The 21,441-nt window shown below is 54.3% G+C and overlaps 1 protein-coding gene across 2 annotated transcripts in view; it reads right to left on the bottom strand.

Moving 5' to 3' along the window:
- Positions 1-21,441, bottom strand: part of EPHB3 (EPH receptor B3) — a 46,916-nt gene that overhangs the window by 6,069 nt on the left and 19,406 nt on the right. For both annotated transcript variants that reach the window (XM_075004641.1, XM_075004642.1), the window contains exons 2-5: positions 19,524-19,588; positions 18,383-19,055; positions 1,369-1,524; positions 740-1,075 (exon numbers count right to left, since the gene is read on the bottom strand). In XM_075004641.1, the coding sequence (XP_074860742.1) occupies positions 740-1,075; positions 1,369-1,524; positions 18,383-19,055; positions 19,524-19,588 (1,230 nt within the window). The remainder of the gene's footprint in view (positions 1-739; positions 1,076-1,368; positions 1,525-18,382; positions 19,056-19,523; positions 19,589-21,441) is intronic.

Raw genomic sequence — 21,441 nt, 5'->3', positions numbered from 1 at the left:
GCATCTGGCCACTCTGCAACCTCGGCCAGGCGACAGGGCAGCGCCTCTGCATTCAGGCAGCGCCATCCCCTGCCTGGCCAGCCACAGTCCTCCCCACCCTCAGCCACAGCCTGAAGCCACTCAAAGACGTTATAGGGACCTACAGCAGCTGAGCCAGGGGGAAACGTCCAGGGGGATGACACCTCATCCTTCCTAGCCACAACCCCGGGGGCAAAGCTCCGCCACCAGCTGACGCTCCCCTTCCACCTGCCTGCGACTCCACCTTATTCCTCTTATTCTGCTGAGCGAATGGCAGCAGGCTTCCAGGGCACTGACTGTGCCGGTCCGATGCGGGGAGAGGGCCGTGGAGGGCCCAGCATGCTCTGGAGGTCTGAAAAGGTCCCGACCTGAGCCAGGCTCACAAGGGAGAAAACGCAGCCGGCTCCCCCAGCAGAAGTCTCTGGAGCCAGGATCCGAAATCCAGGATCCTTAGGAGCATCCACCAGTGCAGCCCACCCCCCATCTGCGTCTGCCGGAGTTCCGATGCCATCCCTCCCGGGACACTGATTTTAAACACAGAAAACCCACCCGGGGATTAGATGCAGGGGCTGAGAGCCAGCCAGGCTGCACCATGGGAACAAACAAAGGACCAGGGCCTCGGAGACATTCAGCAGGAAGCCCTGCTCTGGGCACTTGGGTACAACCAGAGCAGAGCAGAGCAGAGAGGCAGCTGCTCCAGCCTGCGGCTGTCCGCACTGACCTGCCTGGTTGGTGGTGATGTTGACGGAGGCGAACTGGGGCGGGTAGGGGCTCTTGTTGGACACGCCGTTCACGGCCTGGATCTCGAAGGTGTACTGCGTGTGCGCCATCAGGTTGCTGATATAGATGTGCCTGTCCGTCAGGCCCAGCTGGCGGGGCATGAACTCCACGTTGTCGTCGCAGCGGGTGCAGACCCGGCGCTCCACGCTGCACTTTTTGCAGATGACGTTGTAGAGCAGGTCGTCCCGGCCCCCTGAGTCCCGGGGCTCGCTCCACTCCAGCACCAGCGACGTCTCGTTCACGTTGGAGATGACGTTGAGCGGCGAGGACGGGACGCCTGCAGACAGCACGCTCGCGTTAGAGCGGAGAGCACCCAGGGAGCCCCACAGCCCAGCCCAGCCCACACCCAGGTTTATGGCAGGGGTGGATCTACAGCCCTGAGGTCTGGATTCACTGGGCCTCGCCGTCTGGCTGTTCCCTTTAAGGTCAGAAGCTTACCCAAGACACCCACTCCCCCAGCAGAGAGGAACCCCACCCAGCATCATGCGCTGCTGCAGCCTGGAGCCCCCAGGTGCCAGGGGCTGAGCGACTGGGCCACGTGGGACACAGGCCAGACGGGGACAGACTCACTGGTGCAAGCACTGTCTGCAGAGTCTGCGTCCGCCCGGAAGTAGCCGTTCCGACAGGTGCAGAGAGTTGCAGCCCCGGAGCCCGTCCGGCTGTTGGGAGGGCAGGGGGAGCAGAGACCTTCCCCTTGCTTCGACTTGAAAGTCCCCGGACTGCAGGCTGCAAGGAGGGGAGAGAAGGGAGAAATTAACCTTGTTACCAACACTCCCAGACAGAGCCCCGAGTTGTCAGCAAGGCACGGACTGGGGGGGAAAAGCTGCAAAGCCTGGGGTGCGGCTGGGAGGCCCATGGACGGAACCAGCCCACCTATCCTGACACGACGATACAGGACCGGGGCTCAGCCACCAAAACTCCTGCAGAGCAGCAGCGGATTCACAGCTGAAGAACCCCGGGTATAAAGCTTTCCCAGGGCAGCTTTCCAGAGCCCACGGGCCAGGACGCCTCAGCAGGAGAAGCCAGGGAGGGCGCAATTCACCTCTGTTTGCCTCTGAACACAGCACTGCCCTAAGTGACTGGGCTGATCCAGAGCGTTCCTTGCCAGCCCTCTAATCCCAGCACCTGCAGGGCCATCGTTCACGGCAGACCCCAGCCCAAGCCCCAATACCGTGTGAGATGGGCGTAAGGAGGACACCGCTCTTCGGGTGACTCTGGCCCAAACCGGGGGACTCCAGACTGGGCTCTGGGGACTCAAAGCTGAGTCTCCTAAGCCTGTGTGAAGCATGACCACCCCCTGGTTTGTGGCGGAAACAGCCCAGCCGCACCTGAGCTGGAGTGGTCCCCCTGGGGCTGGCCAGCCAGGGCGGACGAGAGATGTCTCTAGCCTAGCTCCGCAGCCCAGTAGCACCTTGGCTGAAGGTGTCTCTGGCTACGGACCACGGACACCTGCCTATAAACATTTACACCCTTCAGACTCCCAGGAGGAGGAGGCCCTAACCAGGAGTTACTGGCCGCCCAGGGACGCGCAGCCCGTGGAAATCCTGCCACTTTTCTAACTCTCAATCGGAGAGCTCCCAGGAAGGGCTCGGGGGGACAAGCCTCCACTGGCAGCCAAAGGGGGCAGAGACCTAGCGGGTTCCCTCTGGTCTATCTCCTGGGTCAGGGCAGGACTGGACCCTGTGCCATTGGTTTCTCCTGCCCCCCGCCAGCCCCCTTGGGAGTCCATGCTGCAGGTGGGTGTCTCTCATCGTCAGCCAGCCCCAGCTTCCCCTTCCACCTCCTCCATTAGCTCCACTTCCATCCCCTTGTACTGAACCCAGCAGCCTCTCCTTCGGCAGCACTTCGCCCCTCCGAACACGCAGCCCTTCAGCAGCGCCTTGCCCGGCTGGATTTTAACCTTCCCATCCAGCTCAACACTGCGTTCCGCTGGCTGTGCCCAGTGCCTGCCCGGCACGACGGCGCCCAGCGGTGAGCACAGTCCGAGGCGCAGTCTCGCCTGGGCTGGACAGAGGAGACCGCGGCCTTCCTCGTGCCGCATCTTGAAGCCATAGCATGCATGGGCTGAATGCCAGGCCCCTTGCTTGCAGCTGTCTCCCAGGGGCTGCTCGCTCAGCCTGGGCTGCTTTCCAAACGACCCCTTCCCCCTTCAGCCTGCACCTCAAGTTGTAACGCCCTGCTGGTGCCAGCGGGTCTGTCTGCCCAGCAGGACCCTCTGGCTGATTTCCCCCAGCCGGGTCCCGAGCAAGTCTCTGTTCCTGCTGGGTTTCACACTCGCAGCTCAGTTCAGCACCTCTGATGGGCTGCTCACCCGTCTGCCCGAGGAGCAGAGCGGCCCTCACCCAACCTTCCCCTGCTGTGTCGGGTCCTCCTGCTGGTTTTCAGCCCTCTCTTCCTCCAAGTGCCACTCCCCAGCCAGTCTGAAGGAGTAAGCGTCAGCCGTTCTAGGAGAGGCTTCGCTAAACAGCTTCCCCACCGTGCTGGCCATGTCTGAAAAACCCGCCACTCCTCCCCACGGCCTCTCGTGGAGGGAAAGGCCTGGAACCCAGGCCTGGTTTGAACCATGAGGCGGTTCGTCCTAACGCGGGCTCTGTGAAAAGACCAACAGCCTTGCACCTGAAGGAGCCCAGCAGTGGCCAAGTGCTGTGACACTAAGCCAGGTATTGTGGTGCCTCAGTGCGGCGGGGCCCCCGCGCCTGTCCCACGAGAAGGCGGGTCTCTCCAGGACTCGTCCCGCACTGCCAAGTACAAAGGCAGTGACGAGGCTAAAAACACGGTAGCCCTCAGCGGGCTGGAGGTCTGGAAATTAGTTACAGCTGAAACTGGTAGCAGACAGCCCCCCGCTGTGTGCTGGTACCACAGCGTGTCACCCACCGAGGAGCCACAACCGGGTTCCTCCACAGCCACTGGCTTCCCAGGAGCTCAGAGATCCCTTGATCTGTCCCTGCCGCCCCTCTCCAACCAGCCAGGGTCTCTCCTTCTCCCCACCCCTTCAACTCTCTCTGTGTTTGGCAGCTCCATCCCAGCAGGGGAGCCTCCCACCACACTCATCATCCACAAGGTGAGAACCAGAGCGTGGCCCTTCCTACCTCCCACAGTGAGAGGTTTTCCAGCTGGGAACTTCAGCCTTGCCTGTGGGGTGTGGGCCATTTCACAATCAATCACACAATGGCTGGCTTTCACGCACTTGCCCCTTCGAGTACCAGTGGGAGATCTGCGTTAGTCTGTATCCGCAAAAACAACAAGTCCTGTGGCACCTTCTAGACTGACAGGTTTATCGGAGCATAAGCTTTCGCGGGCAAAGACCCAAGTGGGTCTATAAGGCGCTCCAGGGCTGCTCATTGAGCGACAAGAATGATTAAAGTTCGACAGAACGTGACCTATGAAAAAAGGTTGAAAGACTTGGGCTTGTTTAGTTTGGAAAAGAGAAGATTGAGGGGGGACATGATAGCGGTTTTCAGGTATCTAAAAGGGAGTCATAAGGAGGAAGTAGAGAACTTGTTGTTCTTCGCCTCTGAGGATAGAACAAGAGGCAACGGGCTTAAACTGCAGCAAGGGAGGTTTAGGTTGGACATTAGGAAAAAGTTCCTAACTGTCAGGGTGGTCAAACAGCTGAATAAATTGCCAAGGGAGGTTGTGGAACCTCCATTACTGGAGATATTTAAGAACAGGTTGGATAGGTGTCTATCAGGGATGGTTTAGACAGTACTTGGTCCTGCCATTGGGGCAGGGGGCTGGACTCGGCCTCTCGAGGTCCCTTCCAGTCCTAGTGTTCCATGATTCTGATTATTCCATGATTCATTGTTTTTGCCTCTTCAAATCCCCCAGATTTCCTGCAGACACCAGATTCCCTTCGGCACTCAACACCACAAAGCAGACACCTGGGAATTCAGGCCAACTTCTTTCCTAACCTCATGCTGCGTTGCACGTTGATGCTCACTGCTGCCGCCAAAGGCCGGTGGCCCAGCACCACAACCGTCGCCCTCGATGCTGTGTGCGGTCTCACGAGCACAGTGATGACGATGCAGAGCCATAGTCTCCCCCGCTTCTTCGAATCGCCCCACTTTGGGCCTTGCAAATGCTGCAGTATCTTGTAGGACTCCAGGTCTGAGCATCACAGTCTCATCTCCAATGAGTTTGCCAACACGAGCATCTTACGGTAACCACGACTCCCTATCGGGTCGGGGCTGCACCTCAACCAAACCGCTCCATGCCAGGAGGGCCACCACAGCGTCACCAACAGCAAAAGCAGCTCTGGCGAGTCAGTGTGCGCAGCCAGGATGCGGCGAGATGGGCCCTGAATGTTCCTGCTTTCGTTAAGCTCTGAAATAAGCTAAACAGAAGGTTTTAAATGGCCATGTTGTGTCTCCCCCAGCCCCTCCGGCTGGAACTGGTGTCCCACAAAATGCTCTTTTCGGCAAACAATTCTTTATTCACAATAAAGGCTGCTCGATGCCTCGTGCTACCGAAAGTGCCCACTACTCGGGATTGCACAAGACAACAAACCAAGCCCTAATAAGGATCAGAATTGCAAATTGCAAATGCACAGCAAGGCTATGAGATACGTCGGCCATCACTGGGATGAACCCCAGGCACCACCCAATTCCTAATGCTCCCAAACCAATCCCATCCAGGGCCAGGTACAGCAGTCCTGCACCCCCCCTTACTGCGGAGGACATAGACCTCCCTTGACCACCTCGCTTCTTGCTGAGCTCTTCCAATAGCCCTTCTCTCTGGCTGTTTCCGCTCAGCTCCAACTCCACCCTTCCACCCCAGGCCAATTTCCCCACCAGTGCCTCAGAGACATCCTTCGGGACAAGTGGGCGGCTCTAATCAATGGGAGATTTTTCTCACCGAGGTCAGATCTTGCTAGTAAACGGCACCTCCATCCTGTCAATTTACCAAGAGCACGTTCCACTGCCACTCTGCACCTGCTGAGCTGGCAGCCGCCTCTTTCTTTGGTGCTGACAGGGTGACCAGCCCGTGGTTTCGCGAACCAGCATAGCAAGAAGTAGGCTGGGTTCGGGAGAGCCCACTACTGGCTTTTCAACAGCACTAGTGCTGATGGGGGTGCATTCCTTGCGACCACCACCAACTGCACAGCCATAGAAAAGGAGTCCTTTCTGCTGGACATACCCTGTAAGCTGAGCGCTTGGGTGGCAACCCAGGAGAGGTTCAGGTGCTGCCCAGCTGATTAGCACAGTGCCCACAGACAGCAGTGCATGTTTCTACAGGTGGTGCGCATCCCCACAGGAACTGGTGCACATAAAATGTATTCCACCCACAGATGGAAAAAATTAGCGGGAACCCTGCGCGGTTCGGGAACCCCACTGCTACAGACCCATCCGCTAGGCCCTGCCCCTGCAAATTGCCAAGTGCCTCAGTGCTGTATTGCAGGAGGCTGTGGCCTTGCACGCTTGTATGTCAACAGCCCTCACTGTGGATTTTCCTGCCGCCGCGGGCCCATTGCAACCTGCAGGACTCCACAGGCTGCTCCGCTGGCCATGCAGGTCTTGTTCTGGTGCCCCCGCACTGGAGGTGGGGGGGGGGGGGGCGGCGAGCACGGCCCTGGGATCCGGGAGCGTATCACACTTGAAAAAAGTCTGCAGCAGAAAGTTCTCGTCCTCCCAAACCTAAATTAGGACACGATCCCGCCAGGCTGTGCTTGTTTCTCAGGTCTGGGCGCAGCACTCTACCAACAACAGCCACCCCAGGGACGCCACTAGCAACCCTGAACGGGTGCAAAGTCCCACCCCCAGCAGTCTGCCCTTCGCGAAGTCATCGTGGCCTGGGCTGCTGCAGTTCTTCCTGCAGCTCCGCAAGTGGCAGAAGACTGCGCACATGCTGCATTTGCAATGCTCACGACAGCAGTGCAGAGTCGGAGGGGGTGGACTGCAAGGAGAACCCCGCGGCTTTGTGGGATTTAAAAAAAAAAAAAAAAAAAAAAAAAAAGGCGCACAAGTTGTGGGACACAGATGGCGTCATCAGATGGAGAAGAGTTGCATGGTGGGACCTTGACCCTTTGCTCCCAGTCACATCTCACGACTCCTTTCTGCTCCCTCTACGCATTGTCAAACTTTCCCCACGCCACTGCACCGGGCAAGGGCAAGCTGCATGCTGCGCGAGCTCATGGCGCACCGCCGAGCAACGTTCCCGCTCAGTTTCCCACCCGTGGGCAGAATAAATTTTGTGACGCGCACCAAGGCGTGTGCAGATCTGCACCACCAGTGGACGGACACACTGCTGGCTGCGGGTGCCCTGCCTATCGGTTGGCCAGCATCTGACCTCGCCTGGATGGCTGCCCAAGCGCTCGGCTTACAGGGAACACTGCTACTGAGTCGCGCACACATGCACATGAGCGATATGCTAAGCACAGGGGGTTTTATGCTGATGCAACTTGCATTGACCAAAGTTTGTGGCGCAGAAATAGCTTCGGCCATTGGCTGCATCACTAGAAGACAAGATACTCGCGGCAACGGGTCGCAAAGCGTATGGACTCTCCAGACCCACCCCGCACGTCCTGCTGCTTGCAGCAAAGCAGAAAAGTCATTAGGGGAACCTGCATGTGTCTCTGATCTCTATTCTAGAGCACTAGTGTATGGGAAACCAATGCCTTTTCACGGCGTAGTTCCTTGGCTTTCCATAGAAACATCACTGAGAACTCCAATGCAGAGAGAAGGTCACCGCAGAGCTGCAAAAGCCGTTCAGGTTGAACCTGTCTCATCCGGCACCCTGGGAGCTGACCGGTGCTGAACGAGAGAATTTGCCAGACCACGGGAGGTCAAGACGGTTTAGCACATTACCAACATGTCCACTGCTTACTGGGCTCTTAGAAGACATTTCGGGGTAAATTACAGCCAAACAGCAGCACACAACACTGAGAGCCAGGACCGGTGTCTGGAAAGAAACTTGATGGGACCGCTGGAATCTTGGCCACACCCATGATAAGCGGTCGTCCGGCTCACTAAAATCATGCCGGATTACAGATGTTGCTGGATGAGAGAATTCCAGATTACAGAGGTTCAGCCTGTACTTCCTGGTGAACATTCTCACTGCACAACCTTTCTTTCTCCTTCACCGCACTCTCTCTGCAGGTCCTCACCATAAGAGAGGAGCAGCAGCAGCAGCAAGGGAAAAACCTAGCGCTACCGATGAAGAGCCTGCTGCATTACTCTGATTTTGGAAATATAATCTAGATGCAGCAAAGTAAATGCTTTTAATTCTACCAAGAGGCTTGGTCACTCTGACAGTGGCATTACAGAGGCAGGCTGCAGAAGCCACTGTCCCACCGACCGACTGCACTCCCAGGTCCTCTAGACACGGAGCTTGCAGCCAGGTCATATCACACTGATTGCTTAATCCGTCATGTTTCTGTCTGAGCTGAAGTCACCTGGTAGATTAAAAGTTTTAACATTCAGACACAGCATGTCCTGGCTTTGGCCTGAAAATCCAAGAGGTACTGGCAGGGGGACAAGCTCTGATGAAAACCCAGGACCGTCACTAGCTATGACTAGGGATGGTGTCTCCCAAGCAATATTCCCTCCAACTTTTTCCACACCTGGGCAGAATAAATTTTGTTCTGCCGACTGAAGCATGTGCGGATGTCCACCACCAGCACAAACAGGTTGCCTGCCATGAACAGCTCTGGGTGCCCTGCTAATCAGCTGGGCAGCACCTAAATCCCTCCGGGGCAGCCAGTTACGCACTCATCCGACAGGGAACACCTCTCCGAAGTGCGCACTCTTGGGGTGGAAGATGCGGAAGGTAGGTCTGCAGCTCTCACCCACCTAACCAATTCCACAGCCACCAGCAATGCACCCAGAAGTGGAAAATGGAGTCCAAGGACGCGTCCATGCGCTTAAATAGTTTTATGTCCTGTGTGGTTACAAACCAGCGAATGCAAGCTCCAATTTAAAGAATCGTGCTCTTCCGGGAAGAGGAATGACTCAAGCCCCTTGGAAACACCAGGCTGAAACTGCTGCCACATGCACTTGACCTACAGCAAGAGAAACCTGAACCCATTCGGGGCACAGCAAAGCCAAAACAGACCGAGAGAAAAGGAGAAACTCCCTTAGTTTGCAGAAGGCCAGAAACCCTGATGCTGCAAGAGCAGCTCGACCGAAGCGAGGAAGCTGAGGAGTTCTGGCTAGACCCCAAGTTGGATCGTTCCGCCCTGCCTCCCAGCAGTGCACATGACACTCTCTGCTTCCTGTTCTGAACTGTGTGCGGCGTTGCTGTGGGGCTGCCTGGCCCAGAAGCAGCTGCATTTCAGCAGAGAGAAAAGTGCTTTTTGCATCTGGTACGAGCACCCACTGCCCAGGGTCTGAACTGCTCGGCTTGGGTCTGTATGTTCAGTGGAAGAACCTACTTCCTCTGAAATCCCACTCCCTGGTTTATTAACACCCAATGCAGTAGCGGAGCCCTGGGTCAGACCGTGGTAAACCCATTGGCGTCACTTATTTATTTTGCTTATTAAGTACTTTAGGATGAAAGTCACTGGAGTGTCAGCCAATTAGTAACTGATTTGACTCATAGCATTGCCATCTCAACCAGTTTCAAGCCAGCTGTCCCGGGGAGGAACAGAGAGGTGCAGGCTCTCACAGTCCCTCACCCTTCCAGATACCATCTCCCGAGCCTTTACAGCCAGCTGGTTACAGATACCAGAATGCAACAGCCTGGCGTTGCTTCCTCTGGAAAAGAGCTGACAGTGACGGAAACAGAGACTCATCCATCTTGGGTTCTTGCTTCCCTTTCTTATCAATAAACTAGGGAAATACAACCTAGACAGGGCTACTATAACACCGATGCCGAACTGGTCAGATAACTGTTGACAGAGAGTAGTTATCACTGGTTCACGGTCATGCTGGAAGGGCATAACAAGTGGGGTTCCACAGGGATCATTTCTGGGACCGATTCTGTTCAATCTTTACCAGCGCTTTGGGTAACAGCATAGAGAGTATGCTTCATAAGTCTATGGATGACACCAAGCTGGAAGGGACTGCAAGCGCTTTGGAGGAAAGGATTATAACTGCAGAAATGGTCTGTGGCAAAGAGGATGAAGTTTAATACGGACAAATGCAAAGTACTCATTTTCCACACATTTTCACGCATACAAAATGGGAAGTGACTACCTAGGAAAAAAGGGGCTAGAGGCCATAGTGGGCCACAAGCTAAATATTAGGGAACAGCGTGACACTGTTGCAAAAAAAAAAAGCCAACGTCACTCTGGGATGTATGAACAGGAGTGTTGTGAGCAAGACACGAGAAGTTATTATTCTGCTCTGCTCTGCACTGATTAAGCCTCAACTGAGGTAGTGTGTCCAATTCGGGGCATAACATTTCAGGAAAGATGTAGACACAACAGGAGAAGGGCCAGGGAAGAGCAACCAAAATGATTAAAGGTCTAGGAACCAAGACTGAAAGAAAGACAAAGAATTGGGTTTAGCCTGGAAGAGGGAAGACAGAAGGGCAATGACAACGGTTTGCACTACGACACCTAAAAGGTTGTTACAAGGAGGAAGAAGAATTATTCTCCTTAACCTCTGATGACAGGACAAGCATCAATGGGCTTAAACTGCAGCAGGGGAAGGTTAGATCGGACATTAGGAAAAAAATTCCTAACTGTCAGGGTGGCTAGGCACTGGCATAAATTGCCTAGTGAGGCTGTGGGGTCTCCAACATTGGAGAGATTTACCAGCAGGTTAAAGGGGACTGTCAAGGGCTGGTGTAGGTTGTGCTTGGTCCTGCCAGGAGGGCAGGGGTCTAGACTCGGTGACCTCTTGAGGTTTCTTCCAGTTTTTAATAGTTTATGATTCTATCCAAGCCACTTAAGGTGGCTCCATTCCTACAGGAGCCATTCGCTGCATTTTATTTATCCTTTTAGCCCCCCCGGGAGGCTCTTGTCCCTGCTGGTCAGGGATGAGGAAACCGAGAGGCAGCGAGGCTGTGAGGGAACTCACACAAGAAAACACAAAATGTGGGGCAGAGCAGGGATGTCCTAATCACTGAACCGTCCCTTCATGGTGAGAAACTGCCTGTGTCAACTGCAGTCTGGGTTAATGCCCCAGGGACTGAAGGCAGGCTCTCCCGGGATGGAAGCGTGAGCTCTTATGGCTCGGGCTAAAGAACCAGCATGTGCTGAAACCGCCCCCCACCTCCACCCCCAACAGGAGCTGACATTTCTGTAAGTGCTTTTCAGGCCAAAGGATCCCCAGAAGATTCCTGACACACAGATTGTGTGTGTGAGAAGTGAGATGCAGCCACCTCTGGGGGGGAACGTGGCAGCCATTCAACAGTCACAGCACAACCGGCCATGGGAGAGGAAGCGAAGCAGAAGCCCAGTCTTCAGGAAAAATAAAAACCAACTATTAAGCTGGGAGTCCCAGGGGAAGGGAAGGGGACAGGCGAGCAGAAAGTAGAGCCTCATTCTGGACTTTCTCCAGCACCCCCGGGAGGACGCTGTCACGGGATGACACCACAAGAGGCTGGGATCTGGGTTTTGCACTTGGCCTGCAGGACAACTATTCCTCCAGCAACACAGCGCCTGTTGCATCCAGGGGAGCACCGGCTCAGAGGTCTACCTGCCAAAATGCCACTTCCTGCAGCACATGGGGTTTTCCACAGAGATCCCTCCCCTCCGAGTTCTGACCCAGCCCAGCCTTGCTTAGCCTCGGGAGTCAGACAGGATCACAGGACCAGGTGGTTGGATTGCAGAAAGCTTCTCTTTCGAAAACAAAGCCCCACCCTTGTGAACACCGGCCAAGGGAGGGAGTTAAAAGACACTGAAATAAATCATCCCAGCATGACACACCATGACTCACCATGCTCAGGGCCAGCAGTTACCACACTGGATTTGGGCAAAGAGAGGGGAGACCCCCCCCCCAATATGCTGGGGTCCCCTCCCAGTGCAGGGGGGAAGGTGGGCTACCCAGACGGCATGAAATTCAAAATGCACAGTACAGAGTACTTCACAGGGCAGATCGTTAGTCAAGCTGGAACTCTCCACCCTGCCACCAACGCCTGTAGGACTCTGCTGCATTACAGCTCCTTCTCAAGGTGGATAATAGCTTCGAATTACACTGTTTAAGGGCCGAGACCGTTTTCTACCCGCACCGCACTGTTCTAACGCAGACAGCGGCTTACCAATTTTTCTCCATTCTTTTCCCTACAGGACGGCAGAAAAAAGCCTCACAAGTCTAGATAAATTAAACCCATCATATCCCTTTGTCCGGCAACCCTGTAATTTCGTTAAAGGCAGCAATCAAGTTTGCCTGGGACAATCTGGGCTTTACGAACTCACGCGCCGTTCACGCACATTACTCTCCTGTAAGCGTCCACTGATGGATTAGCATCACGGCAGCAACATTCCAGCTGTGGTTCAAGTGGCATCACTCATTCTAAACCCTTTATTTTTCGGGGCACTTAATTTTAAGAAAAGTTACCCTTTGAGGCTGAGCTTTCTCACGCTAGTTCAGTCCAAAAGGGGTGTGTTGGGGTTGGGGTGGTTGGCGGAAGGTAGGGGTGGAATATGGAGAAACTCTGAAAAAAGACTTTGGGTGTTTGGATGATGTTCAAATACCAAAAGGAAAATTTAATTGTATTCGTGTAAATCCCAGGAATATGAATGTAAAAGGTACAGGTGGATCCGAAGAAATAATAGGTAGGAGTCAGATTTCCTTAATTGTTTTAACAGCTGGACAATATTTTAAAAGATCTAGTTTACGTTGCGTGCTGTACTCTCTTGCTGCCTTGGGATCCATGACCTCTTCTTTTAATTGTCTGACTAGGTAGTTTCACTTCCTGGTTTTCATGCAGCAACTTTTGGGCTGCAAACAATTGGCAATTGCTATGATTAGTAGGCATTTTCCAAAAGTCAGGCTACATTTCTATTAGTCATTGGCTACAAAAAGTTGGCTTCTACCAAGTCCAGACTTTGGCCCCAATTTGACCCAAAGAAACCCTTGAAAAAACCTCAAATTTAGTACACAGGCTGTGAAGGAACATGTGCTTTGCTAAGTTTGGAAGAGAGCTGGTTAAGCAATTGAATCAGGCGTGAGAACAGCCTAGCCTTCATGCTCTGAACTCTCTTGGCATTAAACCGATTAGATATTCACTTATTATTGAACTAGGCAATCACATTTTTCTTTGCAAACAAAAAAGAAGGAAATGTACACACAGCCCATTGTTCCTGTAACATGATGGCTCTGAATTTATGTGCACAGAAATCAGGGAAGTAGGGCAGCTTGTTAGGCCGTGGATTACTTTGAATATATATTGCCTCCAGTTTGGTCTCAGATGATCATACCACTAGGAGCACTGAAAGACAAGGGGAAGGAACGTGCTGCCAACGAGAGTTCAGGCAGACATCTCTAGAGATCCCAGTCTGATCTGGTGGACACCATGCGTGAAGGAATCCAGATACACAGTCCCTTACATGAAGTTTTTTTTCTGGGGGGAAAGGGGGGCTTGAGGGGCAGAGATAGGGAAAGGGAGCAAAAACGCACTAGGACAGAGCTGACTCCTACTTCCCCTGAGCCACAGGCACCAAGGTAGGAACAGACTTCTCCACAATGCGATTATGCGCAAAAAGAACTGAGTGTCATCAACATGAAGATCTGGTGCAATATGGACACTCCCTGATTTTTTTTTGAAAGGGGGACGCATCACAAACAACAATTTTGTTTCTCCCAAAGACAAGCACAATGCTAGCCCAAGTGGGGGTGGGGGAGAGGGGAAGGAAGGCCCATTTTGGGAACCTCCCCCCCCGACATATACTCATAATTAATACTGGGCCACCCTGAGTTGCTCAGAGCCCTAAGCCGCTGTTTAAATTTGCTTACACCTAGCGCTGGCCCTGGTCCGACATGAGCTGCGCTCCAGTGGGCTGTTTCCCCCTCGGAGGAATGGTCTGCTTTTGAACAAAGAGGCTACGTCTACACTAGCCCAAAACTTCGAAATGGCCGTGATTTTGGGCTAGTGTAGACACAGCCAGAGCCTGGGTAAACAAACCCGAGGGGATGTAGCCCTTGGCTGAGGCAGCACAGCCTGGTGAGGGTACATCTCTCCACACTGCAAAATCAATCGCTTGCAACGTCAAGTCTCCGAGCCCAGGTCAAGCCAACTTGGGCTAAAAATAGAGGGTTAGACATTGTGTCGTGGGCCGAAGCAAACAGGAAGGGTGTCAGGCCCAGGTGCCAGGCGAAGAATCCACGCCACTAGGTTTAGCCCAGTGGCGGGAGCCTGAGTCAGTTGTTCCGGAGCTCGCCTGGAGCCACACAAAGCAGACAGTGCCTGTGCTCGCAATGCAACTGGCCTGCGACTCTCTGGAAATGAGCAACTATTAGGGCAAGGGGTCAGCAACCTTTCCGAGGCGGGGGGCCCAAATTGGACCTTTTGACCTCTGTGTACGGCCCGAGTGCCAGCGCTAAGTCACCAACAGCCCTACTTACAACAGCTTCATTAATGGAGATGCAGAGCTTTACCCTTTAGGTGGCCGTTGGCAGCATTAGCTGGTCTTTTGTGAATCCACAGGCGGCCTGGCTTTGAGCCAGCTCCCGGCTGCATGAGAGTGGAGGGGTGGGGCTGAGCTCCCACCTCCTGTGCCGATGAAAAATTGGCCCGTGTGCCATTCTTGGCACCCGAGCCAGCGGTCGCTGACCCCTGCATTAGGGGGCGGGAGAGAAGATGGCGCTTCTCATTCAGGAGCTCAGCATGTGAGCCTCAAGTATAAAAAAAGGCAGCAAATCTCCCCACTGCAACTCTCCACTTCACTCAGGGATCCCCAGGTGTCCAGAGAAGGCAGGTGGGGTTAGTGGGTCTGCAGAAGCAATGGGAAGAACCCTGTGTGGGTACAACATGGATATCTGCCTCTGCACATGCATGGGCCAAAGAGATCTGTGGCTATCTGCAGCCACCCCTGCAGACTGAAAGCAGGTACCTGCAAACCTGTAGTGTGTTCAACACAGCGTTTGTACCTACATCTGCAAAAATGAGCCACAAATCTCTGTGCCCGCAGACCCCCACAGATGCGGGGTGGATGTGCTCAGATGGGCAGGGCTCTAGCAATTGCGTCCAAGAGCCACAGCCCCTGGTCAGCAACTGTTCTCCCTCCCCCGCCCCTCCCGAGAGGTGCCCCATTCCGGGAGAGCTGTGAGCAGCACAGTCCCCCTGAAATCGCTGCCTGCTAATGAAAGGAAGACAATATGCCAGAGGACAAGATGGTGAACCAGTGCCGTGGGAACATGCTAGACAGAGCAGGCCACAGAGGCTGCCTTCCGCTGGGCAGAATGAGCCCTCAGTCCCCCAGGGAGCAGGATACTAGCTTGGCCAACAGGTCTGAATACATCATCTAACCCTGCTGCTGCAGGGATCTCTTCAAAAGCCAGAGCTGCAGTGAGGTGGATTTACAGAAGGGTTCTTCCCAGCGCTGCTGTAACTCAGGATTGTTTGTTTTTTATTTTTACCCATTCAAGGGACTCCAGGCCCTTCTCAGCACGTTTCACCTGGAGATCTCAAAGAGCTGTGCAACCGATTGTAAGCAATGCTCCCTCTCGTTTTTTTTTCCATCCGGGGCAGAATAAATTTTGTTATGTGCACCCAAGCCTGTATAGTTGTGTACCACCCGTGGAACTACATGCTGCTGGTTCTGGACATTGTAGGTACTCTGCTAATCAGCTGGGTGGCACCCAACCACTCAAGCACTCAGCTTCCAGGGAACACTGATGGCAAGTAACCCTGACCATGAAAACTTTCTGGGGCAAGGACGATTTGTACCTCTGTCTGAGCAGCACTTGGCAAACAAGGGCCGCAAATGTGATCAGGACCCCAGGGTGCTATGCAATAAATATCCCTATTGGATGACTAGTAAAGGGAGGCAGAGATTAGTGGAATGAGCTGACAAGACTACGTCAGCATGACATCCAGCTTAGACAGGTTAGGTTTGCAGGAGACTGGGAGTATGCACGCATGCCCCAAAACTTGTACTGTTTTCCAAAGCACGTCAGAAGACCCTTCCTTTGCATGAGGGCATGGAAGGCAGAGATAAGAGCCAATTACTTTCTGACTGTATTCCAGGACAATCCTTAACTCGCTAAGGACCGAAGAACTCTAAAATGACCTTTAAAGGGAAAAGAAAACAGAGCAGCCTCTCCAGGTTCTCCAAATCCTTAAGCTGCAAGGGCAATATGATAATCTCAGAGAAATGAGAAGATTCCACCTTGAAAAACTCAACCACCAGCATATCACATGGAGGTTTTCAGACCTAAGGGGCTTTCCTTAGAAGGAGGTGTACGTGGGCAAGAACAAAGGGGTTGCCAGCTAACACCACTGAGATCACGTCTTTGCCAGCTATGGGTGAAAGGAGAAGATGGGGAATGAAGGATACATCCCCTTCCCCAGTGTAGCCGTTATTTAACACAAAGCTGGACCCCCAGCTGCACTGGAGGAGGGCAGGTACAATTCTGGCTCAGACACCCACATGTGGGAGGGACCCTTGCTGCCATACTAGGAGCCCAGGGTCCCCTGGCTGTTCAGATAAGGCAGGGCTGCCCGAGTTTCTTTGGCCCCGGAACCCTTTTAAATGCATAAGAGTTTTGCAGAACCCCATCAGGCGACGGCCCAGCGGACAGAGTGTGCAGAGCTGAGTGGTGACATCCTCACTCCCGCTCTCTGGCTACGCTGGCATTGCACAGGGGCACTTATCGTGGCACCACTGTTTGTAATAAAAATTCATAAATGCTTAAATATTCGTTATGATTTAAAAATCATAAAATGTTATTGTAATGGAGTTCTCTCGCGGAACACCATGTGGGAAACACCGAGAGAGAGGACTGCTGTGGAACACGGCTCGTTCCGATTTGTTACCTGGTCTCTTGTCAAAGAAACAAAGGCCCAGGCACATATTGGGTAAGTCATAGGCCCTGCAGCTTCATGTGCATTGTGACTTCTCTGAGTAATGCCTAGCAGGGACTCTGCCTCACTGTCTGGTCTCTGAGATCACCTGCTAGAAGCGCCCCCCATCTCCTGGGATTGGGGGGAAGTCCTCCAGAATCCATGACACACACTGTCGAGCTGTGGCTGCAGTAGCCTCTCCGTGTTGTGCTTTGGAATATGCTAATGAGGCGCTGCTATGAATATGCGGCACCTCATTATCATAATTGCGGCCGTGTGCGCTTCAAAACTGCCGGTCTCGAAAGGCACGCTGCCCGTGTAGCCGAGGGCCTTTCGAAAGGACCCTCCAATTTCAAAAGCCCCTTCTTCCCACCTGGTTTTGACAAGTAGGGGCTTTCGAAATCAGGGGGTCCTCTCGAAAAGCCCCCCAGCTCCACGGGCAGCGTGCGTTTTGAAACCAGCAGTTTCGAAGCACGCCCGGCCACCATTATTCTAATGGGACACTGTGTATTCCTAGCAGCGCCTCATTAGCATATACCAGAGTGCCACATTCCCAAAAGGAGGGGCTAGTGTGGCCACAGCCCCAGTGTTAGAATCTGCGCAATATCACAGCCAGCTTCCCCATGTTCACGCTTTATTTTAGGGCTAAGAAGGGAACCAGATGACTCCCGCCCTTGTAAGTACAGGCTCTGAGGAGCCAGTTCTCCAAATATGGATGCCCCTGCAGGCTCTGATGATGACAGCAGCCACCGCTGCTGGAGGGTCTCCAAACACCACCCCTCCTGTGGTTTGCCCCATGGACTCTATTCTGCACACACCAGGGTGGCCTTCTCCCTTGAATCTGTGCTGTTTCCCGAGTTGACTGACTTAACGACACGTAGAAACAAGTGTCCTACGTGGGTGTGAATGCTGAAAAATCTGGGGAATTTAATAGAAGGGTTATACTGCCCCATATGCAGTATGGCTTTGGCATCAGCCCCATTTCTCTAGCCCTCTCTCCAGGAGCTACAGGACCTCACCCGATCACAAGGAGGACTTGAAGTGGAATGGGGTGGGGACTGCATTCTGGCATGACCTCATACTGAGTATCCCATTTAGTAGGCTGGACCCACTGATCCCAGGGTTTCCTGTAAGGCCTGTAAAACAGGGGCATCAGAAGCTGGAAGGAGAAGGGGTTCTAGATCCTCCTGCAAAACTGGAACCCCTCGGTAGTGAAGCCCCGGCTGGGATGATTTAGTCAGGGGTGGTCCTGCTTTTGGCAGGGGACTGGCCTACGTGCCTGCTGAGGCTTCTTCCAACCCTCATCTCCTACGCTTCTACCAATGGCATGTGGTACTCACCCTGGCGCTAAGTAAAGGACCAGGAGGTGGGAGACCTTGGCCAGGCCTCCCAGCTGCTGGAACGCGTTGGGCACTAGTGAGTGCACTACATCGGACGTTGACTAGCCAAGACTGGTGTGAGCTTGGAGGACAGAAAACCACCAAGCACCCAAGTGGAGCCACAGAAGTACAGCTGGTCATTAAGCTAGAACCCGTGAAAATCAAAAACATCAATGTTCAGGACAGAGCGGGAGTCACAGCAAGTGTCAGGACTCACGCAAAAGAAACAGCTGAACTCACAAGTGCTCCAGCAGAGACACACCCACATCCTCCTCCTAGACGCAAGCCTGTTCCAGAGCCACAGGTCACGTGCTTACCTTGGCATTCAGTATCTTTCATGGCAGGCTCATATCCGGCAGCGCACGTACAGGCGCCAACGGGTACCATCCACTCCCCATCTCCGTTACAGTACAGCTTCAGGGGCACAGACACTTCCACTGCATTGGGGATGCAGGTCCCTGGGGCAATGACCAGAGATGTGGGCTCAGCCCCAGTTAAGGTCTCTGGGAAAACAGCAAAGCCAGCGATGGTGTTGGAGCATTTCTTATAGAAAGTGCGGACAGAGATGAGGGACACACAGGCACCCAGGTCCTGGAAGGCCAAGTAAAAACCATTCTTGGAGAGTGGCCCAAAGCTGCGCACCTTGGTGTTCACACGACCAGACTCCAGCTTGGAGAAACTCTCATCAGGGGCAATTGTATCCACTTTGATATAAGGGTTTTCCATCCAGAAGGGGCTAGAGGCAGAGGCAGAATCTGTATCCGACTCGTAATAGAAGAGATTGAAGGTCTCTTTGCAGGAGCCCGGGATGTTGGGGATGCTGTTGCAGTCCCGTACGGTGAATTTCAGCTCCACATAGACTCGCTGGACGTCCTGGCGCTGGATGAACTGAGTTCGAAGCCAGTTGTTCTGATTGGCCTCCCGCACATTGCACACCTGGTACGTTCGGATGGGGTTCATGGCCTCGTCGTAACCACTGACTTCCTCCCACTGTAATGGAGAGAGATTGGCGGGTTAGCCACCGGGACGGGCAGACCAGAATGCTTCAAAATGTGGCCCCACTCCCACAACAAACGCACCCAAACCACACTGCATACAGCAGACAGGTGACTACCCCCCAAAACAGCAACACAGGCACAAAATTGGCATGTCCCTGCCTCACTCCTTCCTGGCCCTCTCTCCTTCTCATGCTGAAGCCTGCGAGAACTTGGCTCTTCTTTCCTCGTGCCATGAGTCGCAACTCCCAGGGCCATGAAGAAGTCAGCATCACAGAGCTGTGGGCTGCTCTGGGGAGCGAGGGCGATTTCACGAGGCATGCAACGGGCACAGGAAGGACGCTCTTGTCTTGTGAAGACAGAGGGTGCCCTTGTCTGGTGAAGCGTCCCAGTTTGGAATGGCTTGAGACCAATGGAAATCCAGAGCCTCACAGAGGATCAGAGAGGGAGACCCGAATCTTACCCCCGTCTCCGGATGAGCCGTCCACGCCAACTCAGAGGTCACCCACTTCGTATCCATCAGGGTTTCTGAGGGGGAAATGGAATCGAGAGACAAGGTCAGGGGCTCCGAAAGAAGCAAGAACCTTTCCAAACATTTGCGGACAATGCGGAGCAGTGCCACTTGGGGGGCGGGAGTGAGGGGGCAGAGTGAGACAGACTCCTCTGAGAAAAGGCCCCCCACCGTATCCCCAGGAGACTCGCTAAGGGCGCAAAGCCACTGAAGAAATGGCAGGATGAGGAATGAGGCCAGTGAGAGCAGCCATCAGCACACAGAGCCCCCTTGACGGACATCCACACACCCTCCTCCTCCCCCAATCACCCCCCTCTGCTGCTAGGGACTGCCAGAGGGGGAGCCCCCCCCTCCCCGCTGGTGTCTCTGCTGCGGCTGAGGCGAAAGGGCCTGTTGCCATGCCGGGGTGGTGCAGGCCAGGCAGGTTTCTCGGGCAGGGGAGGGCCAGCAGGCTGTTCTCCCAAGCCGCCCCACATCACTCATTTCGCAAGAGGCGAGAAGAATTTGACCGTCTGGCTGACATTCCAGAGAGGGATTACAAGCCAAACCTCCCCGTCAGCATTCCCCCGAGAGCCCCAGCCCCAGCCCCAGCCGAGGGGGGAGCGAGAAGCCAGTCTGAGAAGCGCCGGAATTGCAGCCAGCTGGGGCTAATCCCAGGCCAGGCTGGGCAGCCCTACCAAACCAGCGCAAGCTACAGGGTAGAGTCTTGGCTAGCAGCAAACTGCCTCGGTCCTGGACTTAGCCCCTGTCATGACCCCCAGCAGTCCTCCTCAGGGGGAGGGAGGCGGCAGAGGCCTGGAGACACCCCCACACCCACCATCTCCTCCCCCCGGCAGACAACCTCGCTCCCAGGCTGCATGCCGGCACGGCTTAGCAAAAAGGGTCTTCAGTCCCGCCCTGGTACCCAGCACAAGCGCCCCAAACTCAGGGTCTTTCCTGGAGGCCCAAAGCTGATTTGAGTCAAAATGCCATTGCCCCTTCTGCACCAAGCCGCCCTCACAGAGAGCCTCTTGGCAGGCTGCCCCCACACTGGGCACACCGCTCGCTTCCCTCTGCCCCTCAGAGCCCCTGCCAGCAGGGAGAGAGAACATCCAGCCCCCAGGTCCCCTCATCCTTCCTCCACTTTGAGGCCTTTAACCAGGATGTCCTACGGGCTAATTGCCCGCCCCCAAACTCATGGCAAACACACCCTTCCCAGAAGGCCTATGAATCCCCCAGCTCCCCCCACTGCTAACCAGTGAGCTCGTTCAGCACGGGCAGCGCTATCCAACACAGGGGTCACAGCTTGCCGGCCCAGCCCACAAAGGGGCATCTCTTAGGGCACTTCTCGCTCCCTGACTCTGGCAGTGCCCCATGGCTGAGACATGAAACATCCTGATCCTTTCGCCTCTCTCAGCTGCCAGAGAGCCTTCCCCATCCACGGGCCACCTGCGTCGTAAAGGAGCTGTACTCCAACACGGCTTTCTCTGCTGTGCCCTAGTCCGTCTACAGAGGCCACTGGGTCTCTCTCAAGATGTGGGCATGGATTCACTAGGGCATCCCCAGGCACCTCCACAGCTCATGTGCCTGTATCTCTGTGGAGCTCCGGAACAGAGTGATGCTACAACACTCACCACTGTTCTGCCGGTAGGACATAAGTAGTCTATCCTGGCTCAGCAGAAACTGCCCCAGTTGGATGGCCTTCTAAGTGGAAGAGAGGGGACCACCAGATTCCCATGTTTTAACAGGAGTAAGCAAGACATGAGGCATAGTGGACCAAAAGCTAAATATGAGGCAGCAGTATGGCACTGTTGGGGAAAAAAGCAAACATGACTCTGGGATGTATTAACAGAAGCGTTGTAAGCAAGAGACAAGAAGTAATTCCGCTTTG

The sequence above is a fragment of the Carettochelys insculpta genome, chromosome 10 (genome assembly GCF_033958435.1).
Source record: "Carettochelys insculpta isolate YL-2023 chromosome 10, ASM3395843v1, whole genome shotgun sequence".
Lineage (NCBI taxonomy): Eukaryota > Metazoa > Chordata > Testudines > Carettochelyidae > Carettochelys > Carettochelys insculpta.
This window is presented reverse-complemented; position numbering and strand designations above follow the sequence as displayed.